General features: G+C 47.9%; 2 protein-coding genes across 14 annotated transcripts in view; one reads left to right on the top strand and one right to left on the bottom strand.

Moving 5' to 3' along the window:
- Nucleotides 1-1996: 1996 nt before the first annotated feature.
- DCAF11 (DDB1 and CUL4 associated factor 11) lies at nt 1997-11357 on the bottom strand. 10 transcript variants are annotated; one of them, XM_033188443.1, is made up of 15 exons: nt 11066-11357; nt 10266-10449; nt 8925-9052; nt 8576-8703; nt 8237-8301; nt 7814-7914; nt 7440-7586; nt 7167-7221; nt 6756-6824; nt 6354-6411; nt 6074-6259; nt 4999-5152; nt 4473-4625; nt 2951-3057; nt 1997-2852 (listed from the first exon to the last, which is right to left on the bottom strand). In XM_033188443.1, the coding sequence occupies exons 2-15, from the start codon at nt 10286-10288 to the stop codon at nt 2718-2720; spliced, it is 1509 nt and encodes a 502-aa protein (XP_033044334.1). In that variant the 5' UTR covers nt 10289-10449; nt 11066-11357; the 3' UTR covers nt 1997-2717. The 10 variants fall into 10 exon arrangements, with proteins under 10 accessions (XP_033044334.1, XP_033044330.1, XP_033044331.1 ...); XM_033188439.1 differs by having other exon boundaries at nt 10243-10449; XM_033188440.1 differs by having other exon boundaries at nt 8925-8997; nt 10266-10610; nt 10699-11264.
- Nucleotides 11042-21350, top strand: part of NRL (neural retina leucine zipper) — a 37771-nt gene continuing 27462 nt past the window's right edge. For 3 of the 4 annotated variants that reach the window (XM_033188487.1, XM_033188489.1, XM_033188490.1), the window contains exon 1: nt 11042-11267. The gene's annotated coding sequence lies outside the window, so the exon portion shown is untranslated. The remainder of the gene's footprint in view (nt 11268-21350) is intronic. The other variant, XR_004431724.1, reaches the window with a different exon arrangement.

A 21350-nucleotide genomic window follows, 5' to 3' on the forward strand; every position in this document is an offset into this window, starting at 1 on the left:
TGCACTCCAGCTTGGGTAACAGAGTGAGACCCTGTCTCAAAAAACAAAACAAAACAAAACAAAACAAAAAAAAACAAATACAAAAAACTTTTTTTTTTCAGATGGCGTCTCACTCTGTTGCCCAGGCTGGAGTGCAGTGGCATGATCTCAGCTCACTGCAACCTCCGCCTCCCGGGTTCAAGCGATTCTCCTGCCTTAGCCTCTGAGTAGCTGGGACTACAGGTACCTGCCACCACACCTGGCTAATTTTTGTATTTGTAGTAGAGATGAGGTTTCACCATGTTGGCCAGGCTGGTCTTGAACTCCTGACCTCAGGTGATCCACCTGCGTTGGCCTCCCAGAGTGCTGGGATTACAAGCGTCAGCCACCATGCCCAGCCTAAAAACAATATAACCTATATGCACTGGGAAACCAACAAAATTGACTCGCCTTATGCAATATTCACTTTATTGCAGTGGTCTGGAAATGAACTCATGGTATCTCCTAGGTGCCTGTACAACAAACATTTTACATTATTTCGCTAACATAAAATTGTATTGTGAATGCATCTCTTACTGAGAATGGATGGTCTATGGGGCTTTGATCTAATGAAGCTGTAAGGATACTAACAATTTGAATTTCTCTCTTAATTTGGTGCCCTGGAACTAACACAGGTTCTGGGTGAGATGGATAGCACCTTGGGTAACTTTTATCACTTGGCAGACAGGGACTGAAAAGGTGGGTGGGAAAGATCTGGCACGGGAGTTTCACACTAGGTAGATCAATTTGAGGAATGAGAACACAGAAGCCAAGGATCTGGACAATTTATTTATTTATTATTTATTTTTGAGACAGGGTCTCACTCTGTCACCTAGGCTGGAGTACAGTGGCACAATCACCGCTCACTGCAGCCTCGACCTCCTGGGCTCAGGTGATCCTCCCACCTCTGCCTCCTGAGTAGCTGGGACTACAGGCATGCGCCACATCTGGCTCATTTTTTTATTTTTTTGAGATGGAGTTTTGTTCTTGTTGCCCAAGCTGGAGTGCAATGGCATGATCTCGGCTCACTGCACTCGGCTCACCTCTGCTCTCAGGTTCAAGTGATTCTCCTGCCTCAGCCTCCTGAGTAGCTGAGATTACAGGTACCCGCCACCACGCCCGGCTAGTTTTTTTGTATTTTTAGTAGATATGGGGTTTCACCATGTTGGCCAGGCTGGTCTCAAACACCTGACTTCAGGTGATCCACATACCTCAGCCTCCCAAAATGCTAGGATTACAGGCGTAAGCCACTATGCCCAGCCTACTTTTTGTGCTTTTTGGAGAGATGGGGTTTTGCCATGTTGCCCAGGCTGGTCTCAAACTCCTGGGCTCAAGCGATCCATCAGCTTTGGCTTCCCAAAGTGCTAGGATTACAGGTGTGAGCCACCACGCCTAGCCTGTTTATTCTTTTAAAACTGCCTATTTTGCCATGAAATAGGTACCCTTGCTGGGAAAGCCTGTGAACATCCCTGGATATGTGTACTGTCATTTAAAAACTGCCTTAGAGGGCATGAAATGTCAGGCAAGATCTATTCAGAGCTGGGTGTGAGCTCTAGCCCTCTCCCTGACTCTCGGTTTGCTCTGGGGTATGAGGTTGAGTGTGAGGCGCCCACTGGGGCCTGGCGTCAGGGCCGACTTGCTTCTCTCGGGCTCTGCGTTCATGGGCTACCTCTTCCAAAGACTGCACAGCTCCAGGCCCGGCCTCAGAGCAAAGGTGATGTGGTATTATCAGGCTCTAATGGAAAGTGTGCTCGCTCGATATCTACTTGCAGGGAAGCTTCTGAAATTGGTGAGGGAGCACCTGTTGCAAGGCTCAGTGAACAAATGGTTTTGGTATTTCCCTTTTTCATGGGGCATCAGAAGGGTATTTTCTCCCACACAGGATCGCATCTGAAGACTCTGTTGAAACTGTGTTTTCCCGACGTGAGATGAAAGATCTCAGGAAAGAGATAGTGAGAGAGAGAGACAGACACTGAGCCAGGTTCCCACGCAGTTTATTGAGGGAGCCAAAGCCAGTGAGAGGACAAAGGAGTCCTACTTCATCCTACTTCCTTAAAGCTATGTGCCTTCAGCATGAAGGGACCTTCTCAGAGGGCAGGGCCTGCCCTATGAGGGGCCACATGGAGCCCTGTAGAGACTCCTACCTCTCATACTACAGCCTGTCCTACCCCAAAGACCCAGACATGAGAGAAGACATAATCCCCACCCCAGGAGGGTGCTGAGGAAACACGCTTACCCATGCCCCTCCCCTAGAGACCTCAGGAAGAAAGGCCAGGACACCTGTCTTGTATTTGGCCAGTCGAATCCTCAACGTGAAGACCTGGGCAACAGGCCTGGCTGACAGGTCTGTTCAGATGTGGCCTCAGGCATCTACCCTAGAATCCAACCCCTAACATTCAAACATGATTAAAAACACCCAGGACACTTCTCTTGCTGGCAGAGGCCACAACCTAGATAATGGCAGTCCTGCCAAACTCTGGCCAGAGATAGGGACCCAGGCTGACTGGGTGTGAGCATGTAAGACCACTCTGCCCCATGGGGAGGATCTTCCAGGGCTCAGCTGAGGCTCAGAGCCCAGGCTTCTGTTTCTCCCCATCCAATGCCAGTGATTCCTCCAAACATTCCCCACAAGGGAGAAAGGGAGGAGGAGGCAGAGAGCTTATCAAGAGGTTCACCCTGTATGGGGCTGGAGGTCGGATCTACTGGGGTGAGGAAAAGGCTGTAGAGGAGTGGGGCACTGGGGCAGGGGCGCTGGCACATTCCTCGGATTCTGGCATGTCATCCTGGAAGTACTCAGCCTGGCGGTACTGCCACAGACGCAGGTTCCCGTCCCACTGCAGGGCAGAGGGTGGCAAATAGTCAGGAGGTGCTGCCCCCACCCCAAGTCCAAGCCCCAGACATGTGCCAGCACCCCCAACCCTTGCAACCTCACCGAACTGCTGACAATCTTCTCTTCAAAGGGGTGCCAACTGACATCACGCACACAGGCCTTGTGGTTCGTCAGCTTCTTCACAATGTGGCCACTGAGAAGGTCGTACACTGTCCAGGACAGGAAAGAGTGGAGAGGGACCACCACAAGACCTCTAAACTATCCCTCACCTCCCTGTGAGTAGCACCACTGACCTCTCAGGCAACTTCCCATGTTCCCATGGGAGCAAAGCCCACACGAGCAGACTGTGTTATTTCTGCTTCTATCCCTGTTCCTTTCCCTAATTTGGGGTGAGGGTATGGTTTGTGTGGGTGTGGGTATTTCTGGTCCTTAGCTAAATTTCATAGGGGCTACAGTTAAGAAAATGCAGTGGCTTTAAAGATTTTAGTAAGATATGAAAGGCACCACAAAAGTGAATACCGAGCTGTCTGGGGGAGTGTGCACCTGCTGCACCTTGTCTGGACAGGGTGCATCTTTCTTTTGTTATGGCTCTGTGAGTGTCTCTTTGGGGACAGCACTGCCTTAGACTCCTTATATCTGCAGCTGTGCTTGTGGTTTTTTTCTTTCCTTTTCTTTTTTTTTTGAGACGGAGTCTCGCTCTTATTGCCCAGGCTGGAGTGCAGTGGCACGATCTCAGCTCACTGCAACCTCTGCCTCCCAGGTTCAAGTGATTCTCCTGCCTCAGCCTCCCAAGTAGCTTGTGATTACCGGCGCCTGCCATCACCCCTGGCTAATTTTTGTATTTTTAATAGAGACAGGGCTTCACCATGTTGGCCAGGCCGATCTCAAACCCCTAAGCTCAGGTGATCCACCTGCCTCGGCCTCCCAAAGTGCTGGGATTATAGGTGTGAGTCACTGTGCCCGACCTTTTTTTTTTTGAGATAGTTTCTCACTCTGTCACCCAGGCTGAAGTGCGGTGGCACAATCATGACTCACTGCAGGCTCGACCTCCTGGGCTCAGGTGATTCTCCCACCCTTGCTTCCCAAGTAGCTGGGACTACATGCCTGTGCCACTACGTCCAGCCATTTTTTGTAAAGAGGTTTCTCCATGTTTCCCTGGCTGGTCTCAAACTCCTGGGCTCAAGCGATCTGCCCTCATTGGCTTCCCAAAGCACTGGGATTATAGGCATGAGCCACTGTGCCCACCTTCTTTCTTTTTGTGCTTTTCTGCTTCAGCGACTGCATGTCCCTTTACTACTTGCTACCATCTTCCTGTGTCATTTTGTCTCTGTTCCCTCCTACCTTTCATCTGCAACCTCTTTCCTTGTCTGGCTGAAAAACAGAACCAGCTATATTTTTGGCAATCTATTATATTTACTGTCTAGAATTCTATGTTCCTTTTCTTAATTTAAAACACTGAAAAATAGAATGGTTTCTATTTCTCTGTTTAAGCCTCCAAGCTAAGTTAGATTTTACCTGTAGCTATCACTGGGTTTTTTTAAGGTGGTCACTGGTCATTATAGGTGGAAGGGCAAGGAGTCATTCCTGCCCTTCCTGAGGCCCCCTGTTCTGACACAGTCCTTACCAACCACTTTGCCAGTGGAGCAGCCACTGTAGATGAACTGCTGGCCAGTGCTGTGAATGGGGGAGAACCGGCAGCGGATGAGGGTGTGCAGCACTCCGTGGCCCCGGTAGGTCATCAAGGAGCTGTCCCCTGGGAGCTTCAGCTTCCGCCAGGCTGGGTAGGGATGCAGAGTAAGCCCTAGGTTAGGGAATCTGCTCTGGGATTGTTTCGTACCAGCAGTCCTGAGCAAGGATCGATGCCCAGAGACAAATGTCTTTCCAACTTTCAAGTGGTGGCTCTTTCTCCACCTAATAGTCAGTGGACAGTCTCCAATATGGCCCTGCTGGTTAATCATTATACTTAAATACTTCAGTATTGGTGGATTCTGAGTGACCCCCACCCAGGCCCCAATCCTAGGAACCTCTGGCCATTCCATCTGTGATTTAGCAAATAAAGAGTTAATGCCTGGTAAAGAGGGCTGAGGGGGAGATCCTCCAGGGCGCCAAGGCTACAGACAAATCCACTGTGCATGTACCTCCATTCTCACCTTTTTTGGGCACTTGCTGCCAGCGATAGTCCCAGTTTTGCTGTGTGGCAGCCTGGCGTGAGGCTTCCATGCCTTCCCGGCTGGAAAAGCGCCGGATATCCCAGAGTTTGATGGTCTGGTCTTTAGAGTTGGAGATAAGATATCGAGCATCACCCTATGAATTCAAAGGTGGATAGTGAAGCATCAGAGCTTGCAAATGTCGGCGCCTGTCAGTCTAGTTCCTGTTCTCTAGTTGAGCAGAACTCTGGCCTCTGGTTTTGCTTGCCTCTCTTCATCCCGGCGAACTCATTTTCAGTATTCTGCCTCAGATCCTACCACCTGGATAGGTTTTTCTTTCCTTGCCCAGGGTACTGGTTGGCTTTTCTATTCTAGCCTGAATCAGACTGTCTTTCATTTTTCCTTTTTTAATTTTTTTTTAAGAGACAGAGTCTTGCTCTAGCGTAACCCAGGCTGGAGTGCAGTGGCGCGATCTCGGCTCACTGCAAGCTCCGCCTCCCGGGTTCATGCCATTCTCCTGCCTCAGTCTCTCAGGTAAATGGGACTATAGGCGCCCGCCACCATGCCCAGCTAATGTTTTTGTATTTTCAGTAGAGATGGGGTTTCATCGTGTTAGCCAGGATGGTCTCGATCTCCTGACCTTGTGATCCGCCCGCCTCAGCCTCCCAAAGTGCTGGGATTACAGGCGTGAGCCACAGCGCTCAGCCTTAACTTTTTTTTTTTTTTTTAAATAAATAGAGACGAGGTCTTGCTAGGTTTCGCAGGCTGGTCCGGAACTCCTGAGCTCAAGTGATCCTTCCACCTTGGCCTCGCAAAGTGCTAGGATTACAGGTGTGAGCCACCATACCTGGCCGGTCTTCAATTTTTCTTGTATGAAAAGCCCTGCCTTGCTCCTTGAGGACTGGTGAGTACAGATGGAATTCATGTTCCCTGGCTTGAGCCCCTTCCCTAAACTCCAACTCTTACAAACCTTGGTCAACAAGGAGCTTGTTAAATTCCCACACCAGTCCACTTTCATGCCCTCCTGGGCAACCAGAACCTTAGTTGCCTGGCTGTGCAGTCCTGCCTTCTGGCCCACCTTGCTGTCAATGAAGGTGATGCCATCCTGGTGTCCAGCCAGTGCACCCACAGGCTTGGGGTCATCCTCCCGCATGGTGCGTCGATCCCACACTTTGCAGATGGCATCGTCTCCCCCAGAGAACAGGATTTGGGAGCTTATATCAGCAAAGGCCACTGCATTCACATCATCCTCATGGGACTCAATCTAGGCGAAAAGGAGGCCAGTATATAAGATCTCTTTCTACGTCTTATAATAAGCCAAAGACCAGGAAGCAGAGGCTCTCTCTCAGGAGCCATACCTGAAGGGTGCGCCGGTTCTGTTCTCGGTCAAAGACATACAGGCAGCCATCATTGGCCCTGAAAGGGAAGCGATAAAGGAGGGTCCTGGAGCCATGATCGAGAGGACCAATATGGTATATGCTCTAGAGAGTTCCACTGAGAAATCCTGTTCTGGGTCAAGTCCTTTGCTCTTTTTATACAGGAAGTGGGGGAAAAGTTAGCTGTGTTTCAAGGAGGCTTGACACCTCCCATCTTGTGCTAGGAAAATGGAGAGCAAGGGGTGAAGCAACTTGTAAATCCTGACCTTGGAGAAGGTCTGGTTGTTCTCTGCAGCTGCCAGTGCCATCTGTGTAACAGCAGAGCTCATCTCTGGCAGAACCCCCATCTTGTCATTGAGGGAAACATACCCCATAAGCACTCACCCTCCTAGTACTTCTCGTCCATCTGAGGAGACGGCAATGGAGAAGACAGCAAAGCGACGCTCATCTGGCCTGAAAGCAAAGAAGGAGCTGGGTTAAGTGGACTTCCCTTCAGCTTTTGTTAATTTACATAGAATCTGACAACGGTTGTAAGGCACATCCCCAGGGGAAAAAAGAAGTCTGGCTAACATGTACTACAATGCAGATCCTCAGTAAGAACCCAGAAATCATCCTGCAAGCATCTATTTTACCCAGTCCTCTGGCTGACAAGATGGTGCTTCCCTCCCAGGAACGCACACAGACCCATCAGTATACTTTTTCCCCTAAGCAGAACTTCCAACTCAAGAGGTTTGCTCCTGAAGAGCTTCCCTTGAGAAGTTTCTGATGAGTCTGACCAGAAAGGGAAGCCAGTACCTGAGATCCAGGGCAGTGTGTGTATCTCCCTCACCATAGATACTGCAGATATGAACTAAGAGAAGCAAAAAAAAAAACAAGAATCTTTCAGGGATGGGGGAAGGAGAGTGGAAGTGAAGCTAGGGAAGAGATCAAACAGAGGACAAGGGTACTGGAGCACTTTGGGAGTGATATTCCCAGGATAAAGTGAGGGATCCCGGCTCAGAGGGGACAGGTGCATGGAAACCTCAGGTCCCAGGCTGGAGAGTCAGTGGAAGCCTGGTGCATACTCACTGTAATCAGACCAGCTGGAGTAGAGGAAGTGGTTCCCATCAGGGGTGAAGGCCACATCCAAGACGCTCCAGCCTACATCACGGGCCTTGATGCTCTTGAATTTACGGAAACGGCCATACCGGCAGTCATACAGTCGGATTGTCTGGTCTGTATAAGTAGAGATCAGGCAGAATTATGGAACACTTTCCTTGTAACTTTCCTAGATTAGATGTCCCCCACTCAGTGTACCTGTGGAGTCTTCCCTTTATCATGGGAAACATGCTCTGGCTAAGCATCCTTAAGTCAGGTCTGAGCTCCCCGTCTGTGGCTTTCTAGCCTCAGTCAGGGGGAATGTTCCATGTTCCAGGAAAAGACAGTTTTTCAGGGTCTGGTACCTTGGCAAGCAGACATGAATATTTGACCATCTTTGCTGTAGATGCCACAGAAAGCCTTCTGAGAGTAGCTATCAGTGAAGCCCAGATCATTGGGCAAGAAGCTAGGGAAGGAGAGAGAAAGTGAGGGTAAGGGGTGTTCAGGATAAGGAGTGTCCCAATTAGCAGAATCCTAACAAAGCTGGAATATCAGAACAGTCATTCTTCTCTTTTGGCTGTGAGTGCAATCCCGTCTTTCAATCATTCCACCATCCTCTAAATGTCTACAATTTTCTACACTTTTCCACTTTGCTTACTCTCAAAGTTTCAACCCCATTTAACCTAACCTTTAATATCTCTGAGGCTCCTTTAACACCTACCCCTTCAAAGTTTAGGAGATAAGACCTATCTGGCCCTTAGAGTCTCTTCACCGAGCCCCATACTCACTGAGATATCACTCGAGACTGTTCTCCAAGGGAGAAGCTTCCCCGGTGGCAGAGGCCCCGTTCTCTCTAAATGGAAGGGATTGGGAATATTGCTAGCAGAAATAGAGGGCCACTTCAGCCATATCAAACCCCCTCCTCCAACGACATTGCTCTTGTTATAGAAATGGACACAACACATCGTAGTCTGTCCCACAGAACTCCAATGGAGGCTGGTTAACTCTCCAGCCCCAGCCCTTGAGGCTTCTTCCTTAGAAAGTTGACTTCCTTTTTCTCTGGGGCTGGCAGAGATTCTGGCTGCTTTGGCAGGCCTGCTGCCAGGCTGGGAGGTGGAGAGGCCTACCTGGTGCAACATTCGAGGAAAGCTGTGCTCCTGGGCGGCCCGCCTAAGCCCCAGCTGCCCTGTGGCCAGTTCCACTTGTGTCTTGATCTCATTGCATTCCAGCTCCCGGGTGTCAGGGGTAGCATCCACTGTGAGTACCAAGTAGAAGTTTCATCCTAGGTCTTCCAGCCTCAGAGGACAGTTAGCAGAACTGTACCCAAGCCCACCCCTGTGGCTGAATATACTGGGGCTGTAAGGACTCCTTATTCCTTAAATTATCGTACCTTCTTTCAATGTAACCTATCATTCAAAATATCACTAAAAGGTTTTCCAGTAAAAGTCTTCCAACATTAGGGACTTTTCCTCTTACCAGGTGGGTTGTATCGATCCCCAAGACGACCATCCCAAGCTCTGTCATTCTCTTCCTCTGAGTCCAAGAGGGCCTGAATGAATTGTAAATTTGCTGCACCTCCTCCCTGCACCAACCTCACTTGGCCTCTGTGGAGAGACCCCCATTATAAAGGAGGGGACTTCTTCCCCCAAACCAACCAAATTCAGAGTAAATGGCTATCTAGCTCTTAGACCACTTGATACTCATTTTGAGGTTGGAGGCTGACTAGACCTTGGCTGTTATTTTTTGGTCTCCTATAAAACACAGTAGGAAAGTGAGTCTTACTCTTACAGCAAGAGTAAGACCAACATGCTGTGGACGTGACCTACTAAGTTGACCTCCCAGAGAGCTAAACATTCTAACTGCATTTCCTTAGAGCAAGAGCAAGACTAATACGCTGTGGACATGACCTACTAAGTTGACCTCTCAACGAGCTAAACATTCTCACAGCATTTCCTTCTGAGCCTCTGCCTGAGAAGTCCACCACAGAAGACAGTATTCTAAGCTGGGTGCGGTGGTGTGTGTAACTGTAGTCTTAGCTACCTGGGAGGCAAGGATTGCTTGAGCCCAGGAGTTGCAGGCTGTGGTGTGCACTGTGATCACACCTGTGAATAGACTGTTCTCCAGACTGGGGAACACAGTGAGCCCTGTCTATGTCTACTAAAAACAACACAAAACATAAACAAAAAAGAATACAATATTCAGATGGGACCCCCAAGCTCATCTTCTCCTCAAAGAGCCATAATCAAAGAAAGCAAGCCAGCTGCACTCTTTTCCAGTCAATTCCAGGTGGTCTCTCCCTTCAAGGCATTCTTTCCTCAAGAACAGGTTAGAGTCAGGGCAAATTAAACTTGTTTTTCAAGTAAATCGAAGTGACCTCATTGAAGTGGCCTCATATCACGTGTCAACTGACTTACCAAAAAGTTCAACACTCTGTTTCCATCTCTTCACCCCTTACATCACTTCTTTCCCACCAGGAACCTCCCTCCACCCTTTTTTTTTTTCCAAACTTACTTGGAAAATAGATTATATTCGTGTAGTCACAGAGAGAGGCTCCCCTGAATAGCCTCTCAAACACATGAGCAGGTCCTCTTGGTGACCCTCCCTAGGTAAGAACCACTCTTACTGGGTAGGAAGCTGAGTGCCATGGGTGCCCAGCAGGGAAAGGCTGTTCCGCTCAAACAGAACAGCTGTCCTGAGCGAATCCTATTTCCTAACCTCTGTAATTTTCCTGCCTGGAGATGGGATCAAGGCATTGTGGTAGCACCTGGTAGGGTCACACCAGAGGGTAAGTTACCTGCGGAGGAGATAGGCCAGTACCTGGGCCAGATCCACATCTTCATCCTCTTCTTCCTCTTCCTCACTCCGACGCAGGCCAGCCCCTCTTCGGGACAAGCCCTCGGAGGGGTCTCCGGACCCGGATCCTGCACTGCTGCTGTTCCGTGATCCCATCTTCTGGTCACAGCATCCTTAGGTACTGTGCGAGGTCTCCGCCTGTCACCTCCTTGGGTTTGGTGAAAGCAAAGCGTGCTCTAGAAATACCAGGGTCTCCTGAGACGGGGTAGTAGCTATCTCTAGGAGGGTGACCCTTCCTCGGGGCCGAGATCCCTTTTCTTTAGCCTATGCCAACTACCAAGGCGTCGGGAACACAAACCTTCCCCAATCCTGTGAAGCAAAGAAAGCAACAGTGAACCGTAGTGCGCTACCCTAGCTCACCAACTGAAGAAAGATTTGTTTTCTACACCAAACTCACCTATCGCAGTCCCTAGACAAGGGAGCGGGAGGGTGTTGGGTGGTGTAGGATTCCCAGGTAACCTCTCTGACAGACCAATCGAAATCCCTCGCGGAAGAAAGCACTTCAGTAGCTTATCTCATCTAACCAATTAGAAACCTTACGACTCAAAGACCCTCGGCAACCCCCCTTACCGACCAATCAGAGCGCCTCCTTACGAAAGCCGGCAGCAATAACAGCCAATGAAAATAGAATTTGGCCTAACACCCCTCCTTCCGTGCCTCACGCCCACGTGGTGCGCCGGAGGTGTGTACGCCGAGAGGGGGAGGAAGCCGAGAAGCACCTCCCACTGAAGCCGGCGGTTACCGCCCCACGAGAGACGACCCACCAGCCAGGAGCGGTCGCAGGACCCGCAGCGGCGCGAGGCCTTGTTACACCGACTGCAGCCACTGGGTTGGCCAACCGCTGCTCCGTCACGCGCCTGGCTCGTCACGCATCTCGCGGCTTACCGGCCGGCGGGCTGCAAACGTCACACGACGGCCCCGCCCCCTTGGCCCGCCAACTGGACAGCGGAGCACGATGATTGATAGGTAGGCGGGAGAATGCGCGAGGGGCCTGAGGGGAGGAGAAAGTGCTCACCCTAAGAGGGCTGTTAGCTCTTGTTGGGGAGGAGTAAGTGAGAACTGACAACTTCCTGGATCAGAGACAGCCGAACTAGACGTAACGGCTGAGAGGCGGGGCTTAAAAAAGAAACGATTGGTGGTTCGCTACCGAGAGGTATTTTAGCAAGGGATACAATTTACTGTCGGTCCCTAAAGATCATTTGGCCTCGCACTTTTCAGACAGTGCCCAGGAGCCTCCTCTTTAAGCCCACTGCTTCCCCCGTCGAGCTGGAGCCGTTCTCCTGTCGCTGGCTGCAGCTCCAGTAGATCCTGCCCTAAGGAGTGCCCGGCGTCCCAGTAGGCCTCCACACCGTCCTTCCGGGCTTAGCTTTTCGAAGCCTTGCTCTTGAGACGGCCCCCTTTTAGACCTCCTTTTATCCGCTCGGCAATTTTTAAAGACAATCCCTGGCCTTCTGCCGCGGTCTTTGCAGACGTTCCCTAATACACGCATCTTTCTCTCAAAGCTTTTCCGGTTCCGCTGTCCATTTAGACGCTCCCTTGGCCCTCCGGGATTTGCAGACCTTCCCTAGACCCTCTGTCCTCACAGTGCCTTTCCCTCCCCGGCCGCGGGTCCAGGGTGCATGCGCGCCGCCTCTTGCCCCCTCCTGCCCCCTCCTGCCCCCTCCTGCCCTCTCCTGCCCTCTCTTGCGGGTTTATGAGTAACAAGCATGAGTCCAAGGCCGGGACTTGCCATATCTCTGAACCTCGGCCCGGCTGGGTGGGGAAGTGTGTGGGGTTGAATGACCTTGCTGTCTCCGGCTCAGAGGTCCAGGGTCCGAGCTGAACTTCAGTCCCCGCAGCCTGCACTCCCTTGGGAAAGCTGCGAGCTTCCCTCCGCCCGCTCCTGAGGGCAGCGATGGGAGCGAGGGCTCGTGGCCCTCTTGGGCCCTCCTGGGGCCTCTCCCAGTGAGGGCGAGGGTTTGGCCAGCTTTCGGGCGACGTCTCCTAGTCTCCAGACCCGGAGGCCTGAGCTTGTCACCAGGACTAGCTTTGATGGGCTCCGCGCTTAGAAGGGTCCTGAATGCTTGGTTTAATGTTCTACTGTTAACAGTCTTGAAATTATCAATAATTTCAAAGCAAGTGCCTGGCATTTTCAACTTGCACTGGACTCCACTGATTATGTAGGCGGTCTGTAGGCGGTATGCTGGGCGCCCATCCTCTATTGCCAGATTACTTACTATCTGTGCTTTAACGTTTATTGAGACTTTAAGATTCCGTAGTTTCTGGGTTATCCAGCCTGGAAAATCGGGATCGTTATTTATTTATTTATTTATTTATGAGACGGAGTCTGGCTCTGTCGCCCAAGCTGGAGTGCAGTGGCCGGATCTCAGCGCACTGCAAGCTCCGCCTCCCGGGTTTACGCCATTCTCCTGCCTCAGCCTCCCGAGTAGCTGGGACTACAGGCGCCGGCCACCTCGCTCGGCTAGTGTTTGGCATTTTTTTAGTAGAGACGGGGTTTCACCGTGTTAGCCAGGATGGTCTCGATCTCCTGACCTCGTGATCTGCCCGTCTCGGCCTCCCAAAGTGCTGGGATTACAGGCTTGAGCGGATCGTTATTTATTGATTGATTCTTACCTGCATTCTCTCAGAATGTGACCGAATCATTTTTTAAAACATTGGCCGGGCGTGGTGGCTCACGCCTGTAATCCCAGCACTTTGAGAGGCTGAGGCGGGTGGATCCACTGAGGTCAGGAGTTCGAGACCAGCCTGGCCAACACGGTGAAACCCTGTCACTACTTAAAAAAAAAGCCAGATGTGGTGGTGTGCGCCCGTAATCCCAGCTACTCAAGAGGCTGAGGCAGGAGAATCGCTTGAACCCGGGAGGCGGAGGTTGCAGTGAGCCGAGATCACACCACTGCACTCCAGCCTGGGCTACAAAAGCGAAACTCAAACAACAAACAACAACAACAAGAAAAAACCAACTAAACAAACAAAAAAAACCTATGTCTCTTCTGCCAGTTGATCTGTTAAGAATCCTCTAACAGCGTTTCGTGCTTAAGAACCCACAAGTGAGCCGAGTGGGGTGGCTCACGACTATAATTCCAGCACCATGGGAGGCCAAGGAGGAGGATCATTAGTGGCCGGGAGTTCCAGGCCAGCCTGGGCAACATAGTGAGACCCAGTCTACAAAAGGAAAAAAAATAGCCGGCCATCGTGGCGCGCGCCGGTGGTCCCAACTTACTTGGGAAGGCTGAAGGAGGGAATCTTGAGCCCATGAGGTGGAGGCTGCAGTGAGCCATGATTGCTCCACTGTACTCCAGCCTGGGCACAGAGCTAAAGCCTGTCTCTAAAAAAAGAAAACCAACAAATGGCTCACTATTGTTCGTTGTTTCAAATACAAACTTCCAAACCTGGTTGTCTATATTTAGTAACCTCATTTTTTGATAATTCTGCCAAGCAAATATGCCAATAAAACCTTGTTTATTTTTACCTCTGCACCTTCCCAGGAAAATTTCTTATCAGAGGGAAGCTCTCTCTACCCAACTCCCTTCCTCAGTCTTGCACTTTGACTCAGTAATACTGCTTCCAGAAATCTAGCCCCGACCTACATAAAAATGTATGTTCTACATAGCAATTCCTGATAAAAGTAGAACACTGGAAACAAAGATCTAAATATCTTGCAATATGGAATTGGTTACATGAATTATAGTCCATGTGGTATAGACACAGAAATACCAGGTAGCTATTAAAATGGTGTTGTAGTCTTCATTTTTTTTTTTTTAAGGTACTTATTCCTGGTACAGGTTTGTTGTAGCCTTCCATTTTTATACCATGGGAAATTGTGCAAACTACACTGTCAAGTTAAAAAAAAAAAGATAATCATTTCTTCTGGTGACATGTAATAGATGCAAAAACAATGTGGTTTCAGTTTTTCATTAAAAAGTATAATAGACGTGGTAGCTCACACCTGTAATCCCAGTACTTTGGGAGGCTGAGGCAGGTAGATCACTTGACCCCAGGAGTTTGAGACCAGCCTGGGCAACATGATGAAACCCTGTCTCTACAAAAAATACAAAAAAAAAAAAAAAAAATTGAGCTGGGCCTGTAGTCTTGGCTACCCAGGATGCTGAGGTGGAAGGATCAACTGAGTCTGGTCAAGGCTGCAGTGAGCCGTGATGGTGCCACTGCACTTCATCCAGCCTGGGCGAGAATGAGACCCTGTCTCAAAGAAAAAAAAAAAAGGATAATAATACCTAGCTCATTACATCATTAAACAAAGTGGAGAAGGCTTGCATGAACTGGTGACAAAGGTGTAGCTTCTACAAAGGGTTATGATTAATACAGCTATAGCACCTGAGGTCCAGAAAAACGAACAAAAAACTTCTGTTAAATTTATCCCCTTAACAATTCATTTTTTGATTCTCTTTTCTCTTCTTCTTACAAATTAGTTCAAACCTGAATAAAATCTTTTAATTCAAGCTTTTGTAATATGGAACTTGTACATTACTGAATAAAACATTTAAAAGTCATGGTAAATGTTAAAATAGCTGAGGTTTTATGACCAAAATGAATCCTCTTTCACATCAAATGGGAAAGAATATAAGATTAATCACTGGATTCATTGATTAATTTTTTTGCGTAGAAAAGATTTTTTTTTTTTTTTGAGATGGAGTCTTGCTCTGTCGCCCAGGCTGGAGTGCAGTGGCTTGTTATCGGCTCACTGCAAGCTCTGCCTCCCGGGTTCATGCCATTCTCCTGCCTCAGCCTCCCAAGTAGCTGGGACTACAGGCATCCGCCACCACACCTGGCTAATTTTTGTATTTTTAGTAGAGACGGGGTTTCACCTTGTAGCCAGGATGGTCATGATCTCCTGACCTGGTCATCTGCCCGCCTTGGCCTCCCACAGTGCTGGGATTATAGGCGTGAGCCACCACGCCCGGCCACGTGCAAAAGATTTTTAAGCCTATGCAACTTGATTATTTCACTATGACCTGTAATGTTTTTCAAAATGTGTAAGAGCGTTATATCTTAGGGTATACAATGTGTCTATTGAAATAAATAAAATGGCATATCTTTAAAAATAATTATGGTGAAGTTGTTTTGATATACTCAACTTTGCCTGCCCTCTCTTGATTTTGAAATTTGGTACGTTGCTTGGTTACAGTTTGTGAAGCACTTTTCATTTGAGTAACCTCTACTCTCTCCAGTTGCACTTAAAGTCACTTAAAGCCACAGAGAGGTTTTTCTACCTTCGGCACCCATTTTAGGACAATTTCTGGTAATTGCTAAGTAAATGTCAGCTAGTTGACTTCCTGCATGACCTGTTTTGGCCTGTTTCCTGCTCGTTAGCATCTCCACTAGAGGGCAGGCTGAGCTGGTGAGGAGAGAAAGAAAGGAGCGTTTTCATTCTCTAGCTAATCCTGTCCTCTTCTCTACTGCAGCCCCCAGCCTGGTGACCACACAGAGCTCCTGGGACAGTTCCATTTTTGGAAGTGACTGATGCTCATACAGGTGTTTAAACATTGCCTTGTAGCATTCTCTGTGTTGATGGAAATGGAGAGTGTGCTAATTTACCTAGGGACTTAAAATGTGTTGACTAGAAAGCCACTAAGTAATTATGGGATGTTCTAATACTCTCATGTCTTGTGTCTGTAAGAATCAGACTTTTCTGTGTGTAGGGTAGGAGCTACAGATGTAATATAAGTAAATACCCTTTGGTGGCCCGGGGTAGTGGCTCACACCTGTAATCCCAGCACTTTGGGAGGCTGAGGCAGGTGGATTGCTTGAAACCAGGGGTTCAAGACCAGCCTAGCCAATATAGTGAGACCCTATCTCTAAAAATAAATAAATAAATAAAAATTAGCCAGGTGTGGTGGCTTGCTGCTGTAGATACTTGGGAGGCTGAGGCAAGAGGATCATTTGAGCCCAGGAATCCGAGGCTGCAGTGAGCTGTGACCACACTACTGCATTACAGCCTGGGCAACAAAGCAAGACCGTGTCTCAGGAAAACACCAGAAACCCCTATAGCCCTGATTTTGAATAGAACGTATCAGTATGGGCCGGGCGCGGTGGCTCAAGCCTGTAATCCCAGCACTTTGGGAGGCCGAGACGGGCGGATCACGAGGTCAGGAGATCGAGACCATCCTGGCTAATACGGTGAAACCCCGTCTCTACTAAAAATACAAAAAAAACTAGCCGGGCGAGGTGGCGGGCGCCTGTAGTCCCAGCTACTCGGGAGGCTGAGGCAGGAGAATGGCGGAAACCCGGGAGGCGGAGCTTGCAGTGAGCTGAGATCTGGCCACTGTACTCCAGTCTGGGCGACAGAGCGAGACTCCGCCTCAAAAAAAAAAAAAAAAAAAAAAAAAAAAAAAAAAAGAACGTATCAGTATGAATTCATGAGGTTTTATCTTCTGTCGCTACCCACCAAAAAGATCTAGAAACAATGACCAATCCAATATCAATGAACACTCCTAGCATCCAGATTGTGGTCTTAAAATGCCATTTCCTCCTGAAAGAAGCCAGACCTTCTTAGAGAAATGGCTGATTCCAGGTTTGGGGAAGGAAATGAACACGATGAGCATGGAGCAACTTACACCATATAGCCGGGAAGCAAGGAGTATGTATCATGTCAAAAGGACTCAGCTGTTTTTGGCCTAGCTTCCATAGCCAAATGTGGGACAATTTGAACATTTAATAAGGTCAATTTAATAAACACTAAGTATGTTTAAATCCATGAGTTCATAATGTTTGTGTGTAACTAACTGGTTACCTTTTCGAAGGATGATAGGAAATCAAATCATTATTTTGAAGATGGCAAATAAAGATAAAGAATTAAGCAGTTATCTTACTGTTCCTGTATAAATGATACCACAGGGTGATGAAATATAAATGTCTATTTTATAAAATTATTGCAACTGTTATGACAACTCAAATATGGCTGTTTTGCAATCCCTAGTGAGTTAATGCATTTAGACACTGAACATCTGGGTCTGGATTCGTTAATGGATTAATTGAAGGAAAAGAAAGGAATGGAGGGGGAATCTGGAATCCATAGACTGATAGAGACTTGAAAGACATGTGAAATTTTTTTTTAAATGGGAGCAAAGCTAAACTATAGTGTCTAAGGATCTACATTTAGGTGATCAAACTATAAAAAAATGCAAAAACGTATTTATTACTCACCATAGTATCCCCTATGGCAGGAAGGGGTGGCTATGATAGAGATGGGCAACAGGGTCGAGGCGGGGCAGGGTTGGTGTCTGGCAAAGTTCTGTTTCTTTCCCTTGATGTTCCAAAGGTGTTCACTTAATGATAGTTTATTCAGCCCTACCTTTGTTTTAGATGGTTTTCTTTATCTGTGTTTTATTTTAAAATAAAAAGATTATAATGTGTTAACTATATCAGTTATCTGGAGCTGAAGGGCATGCAGCCCAATTTTATTCTAATTAATAAAAATCATTTTTAAGGCTAACACTTTCTTGTCCCTGTGCATTTAGATGCCAGAAAGGTGCCTGGAACTCCAGTTCCCTGCCTCTTAGCTGAAGGGATTTATTTTTAAATCTTTTTTCTTTCTCTCCTAGATTTTATTTACATTGCTCATGTTCCTTTTAAACTGTAGAGTCAGCAATATGTAATATACGCTTACAGGCCTACTCTAATCATTATAAAGTAGAAAGGTGATTATAGCTAACATGTATTAAATGGCTATTCAGTGCCAGGAATAGTTCTGAGTGCTTTATTCCATGGACTCTTTTAATCTTCCCAACAAGATTGTAAGGCGTAGGCATTTCCATTTTACAGATGAAGCAACTGAGAGGCACCTCTGGCTGGAGTCTACTATATGTTTAATACCTGTGCTATGCTGCTTCTGATGATATTCAGTTATATGCTATTTATGAAGCTAAGAATTTGGCTGTCTTTTATTATTTTTTAATTTTATTTATTTTATTTTATTTTTTTTGAGACAGAGTCTCACTCTGTTGCCCAGGCTGGAGCGCAGTGGTGTGATCTCAGCTCACTGCAACCTCCGCCTCCTGGGTTCAAGTGATTCTCCCTCCTCAGCCTCCTGAGTAGCTGGAATTACAGGTATGTGCTACCATGCCCGGCTAATTTTTGTATTTTTAGTAGAGATGGGGTTTCACCATGTTGTTCTGGCTGGTCTCAAACTCCTGACCTTAGGTGATCTGCCCACCTCGGCCTCCCAAAGTGTGAACCACCGCGCCTGGCCGGCTGTGTTTTAAAGTACAGTATACTCCATTGTTAACTTTGTTCTAACCTCTGTTCCACTCTGACCTTTAGATTTTTACACATTCTGGCTGGTTACTGGCATTTCCTATGAGAACACTTGGTGTTTCCTCTTCTAGGTTTTTCCTTTGAGGGAGTTCCCAATAATTCCATTTTATTTGTTGAAGTTTGTTCCCTTTTTCTGGGTAAAGACTCCCATACTACCCACCTTAGTTTATAATTCCCTCAGCCTGATCCAGATTGCACAGAAATTATCCTAAACTGATGCCCCTGACTCATGTGAGATCATTGCACCCTTTTCCTGATTACTCTCCAAAGTTGATTTCAGATGAATTTAGGCTAAGACCTTGATACTGAAAACTGTAGTCCCCAGACTGGCAGCATCAGCATTACCCAGGAGCTTGTAAGGAAAACAAAATCTTCAGGCTACTACACACTTGCCGAGTGACAATCTGCATTTTAACAAGATCTCCAGGTGATTCAAAGGCACTTTTAAGTTTGAGAAACACGGAATAGGTGACTTTTTATTTTTTATTTTACTATTACTTTTTGAGACGGAGTCTCGCTCTGTCCCCCAGGCTGGAGTGCAATGGCACGATCTCGGCTTGCTGCAACCTCTGCCTCCTGAGTTCAAGTGATTCTCCTGAATAGCTGGGATAACAGGCGCTTGCCATCATGCCCGGCTAATTTTTGTATTTTTGTAGAGAAGGGGTTTCACCGTGTTGGCCAGGCTGGTCTTTTTTTTTTTGAGACGGAGTCTCGCTGTCACCCAGGTTGGAGTACAGTGGCCGGATCTCAGCTTACTGCAAGCTCCGCCTCCCGGGTTCACGCCATTCTCCTGCCTCAGCCTCCCGAGTAGCTGGGACTACAGGCACCTGCCACCACGCCAGGCTAGTTTTTTTTTTTGTATTTTTTAGTAGAGACGGGGTTTCACCGTGTTAGCCAGGCTGGTCTCGAGCTCCTGACCTCGTGATCCGCCCGTCTCGGCCTCCCAAAGTGCTGGGATTACAGGCTTGAGCCACCGCGCCCGGCTTGCCAGGCTGGTCTTGAACTCCTGACCTCAGGTGATCCTCCCTCCTCAGCCTCCCAAAGTGCTGGGATTACAGGCATGAGCCACTGCGCCCAGCGGAATAGGTGACTTCTAAGGTCCTTACAGTTCTAGATGTCTATACTACTATGAAAGACATGTCTGTGCAGTTTTATCACTTTAACCCTTAGCTCTATTGTTTACTAATGGTGAAGGTTTGGACAAATTACTTGACCTCTCTGTGCCTTTGTTACTTCATCTGTAAAATGGTAATTCCCCCAAAGGGTTGTTATGTATGTGCTTAGAACAGTGCCTTGTTGGGAATAGGCCCCCAAAATCTGGCCATAAACTGGCCCCAAAACTGGCCATAAGCAAAATCTCTGCAGCACTGTGACATGTTTGTGATGACCATGTCGCCCACACTGGAAGGTTGTGGGTTTACCAGAATGAGGGCAAGGAAACCTCGCCCACCCAGGGTGGAAAACTGCTTAAAGGGGTTCTTAAACTATAAACAATAGCATGAATGATCTGTGCCTTAAGGACATGCTCCTGCTGCAGATAACTAGCCAGAGCCCATCCCTTTATTTTGGCCCATCCCTTTGTTTCCCATAAGGAATACTTTTAGTTAATCTATAATCTATAAAAGCAATGCTTATCACTGACTTGCTGTCAATAAATACGTGGGTAAATCTCTGTTCGAGGCTCTCAGCTCTGAAGGCTGTGAGACCCCTGATTTCCCACTCCACACTTCTATATTTCTGTGTGTGTGCCTTTAATTCCTCTGGTGCCACTGGGTTAGGGTCTCCCTGACCGAGCTGGTCTTGGCAAGTGGTGCCCGTATGTGAGGGCTCAAATTCAGGTCAAAGGGTCACCAGAGCAACAGTTGGAGAATGTGGAACTAAGGTGGAGGACACTTGAGTACTCTTAAAGCAGTCCCCGTGGTGAGTAAGAAGGGGAGCTCGGAAGCAGCAGGGTAACAGTGGGACAAGTGTGGGCTCTGGTTCATTCCACCTTGGAACCTTTTCACACTGATGAGGAGGAATGAGAGTATAATGAAGTAACAGAAGAAGTAACAGAGCAGGTTTGTTTGCCAGCTAAAGCTAAAGCGGCAAAGTAGGGAGAGGTTCATCCCTACCCTTCTGCACCCATCATTATTATTTTGAAGAAAAAGAGTGGCCTGACCCTCCAGATCTTTCTTTTCTGGAGGATCACTGGGCAAAAAGTAGTTGCCTCAGTGACTGTTCGAGCAGGGCCTTGAGCGACTGCTCTCAGTTCTATTCAGGCAGGAGTTCAGCAAGTTAGATGAGAGGGTGGTTTGGAGGCTTGGCAGTTGCCTGTTAGAATACACCCCCCAGATCAACAGGGAAATATTATAGCTACATTTGACTCTTTTCCTTTTAAATTACTCAAAGAATTTAACCAAGCTGTTAATCAGTATGGACCAGGTTCTCCTTTTGTAATGGGACTGTTAAAGAATGTTGCTGTTTCCAGTCAGATGATTCCTGCTGACTGGGATGCTCTTACTCGAGCTTGTCTAACTCCTGCTCAGTTCTTACAATTTAAAACTTGGTGGGCAGATGAAACTTCCATTCAGGCTGCTCGCAATGCCCAGGCCCAACCTCAAATTAATATAACTGCAGACCAACTTTTGGGGGTCGGCGGCTGGGCTGGTTTAGATGCACAAGTGGTCATGCAGGATGATGCCATAGAACAGCTTAGAGGAGTGTGCATTAGAGCTTGGGAAAAAATCACTTCAGGTGGAGAACAATACCCTTTCTTTAGTGCTGTAAAGCAGGGAC

The sequence above is a fragment of the Trachypithecus francoisi genome, unplaced genomic scaffold, assembly GCF_009764315.1.
Source record: "Trachypithecus francoisi isolate TF-2019V2 unplaced genomic scaffold, Tfra_2.0 Lachesis_group3, whole genome shotgun sequence".
Classification (NCBI taxonomy): domain Eukaryota; kingdom Metazoa; phylum Chordata; class Mammalia; order Primates; family Cercopithecidae; genus Trachypithecus; species Trachypithecus francoisi.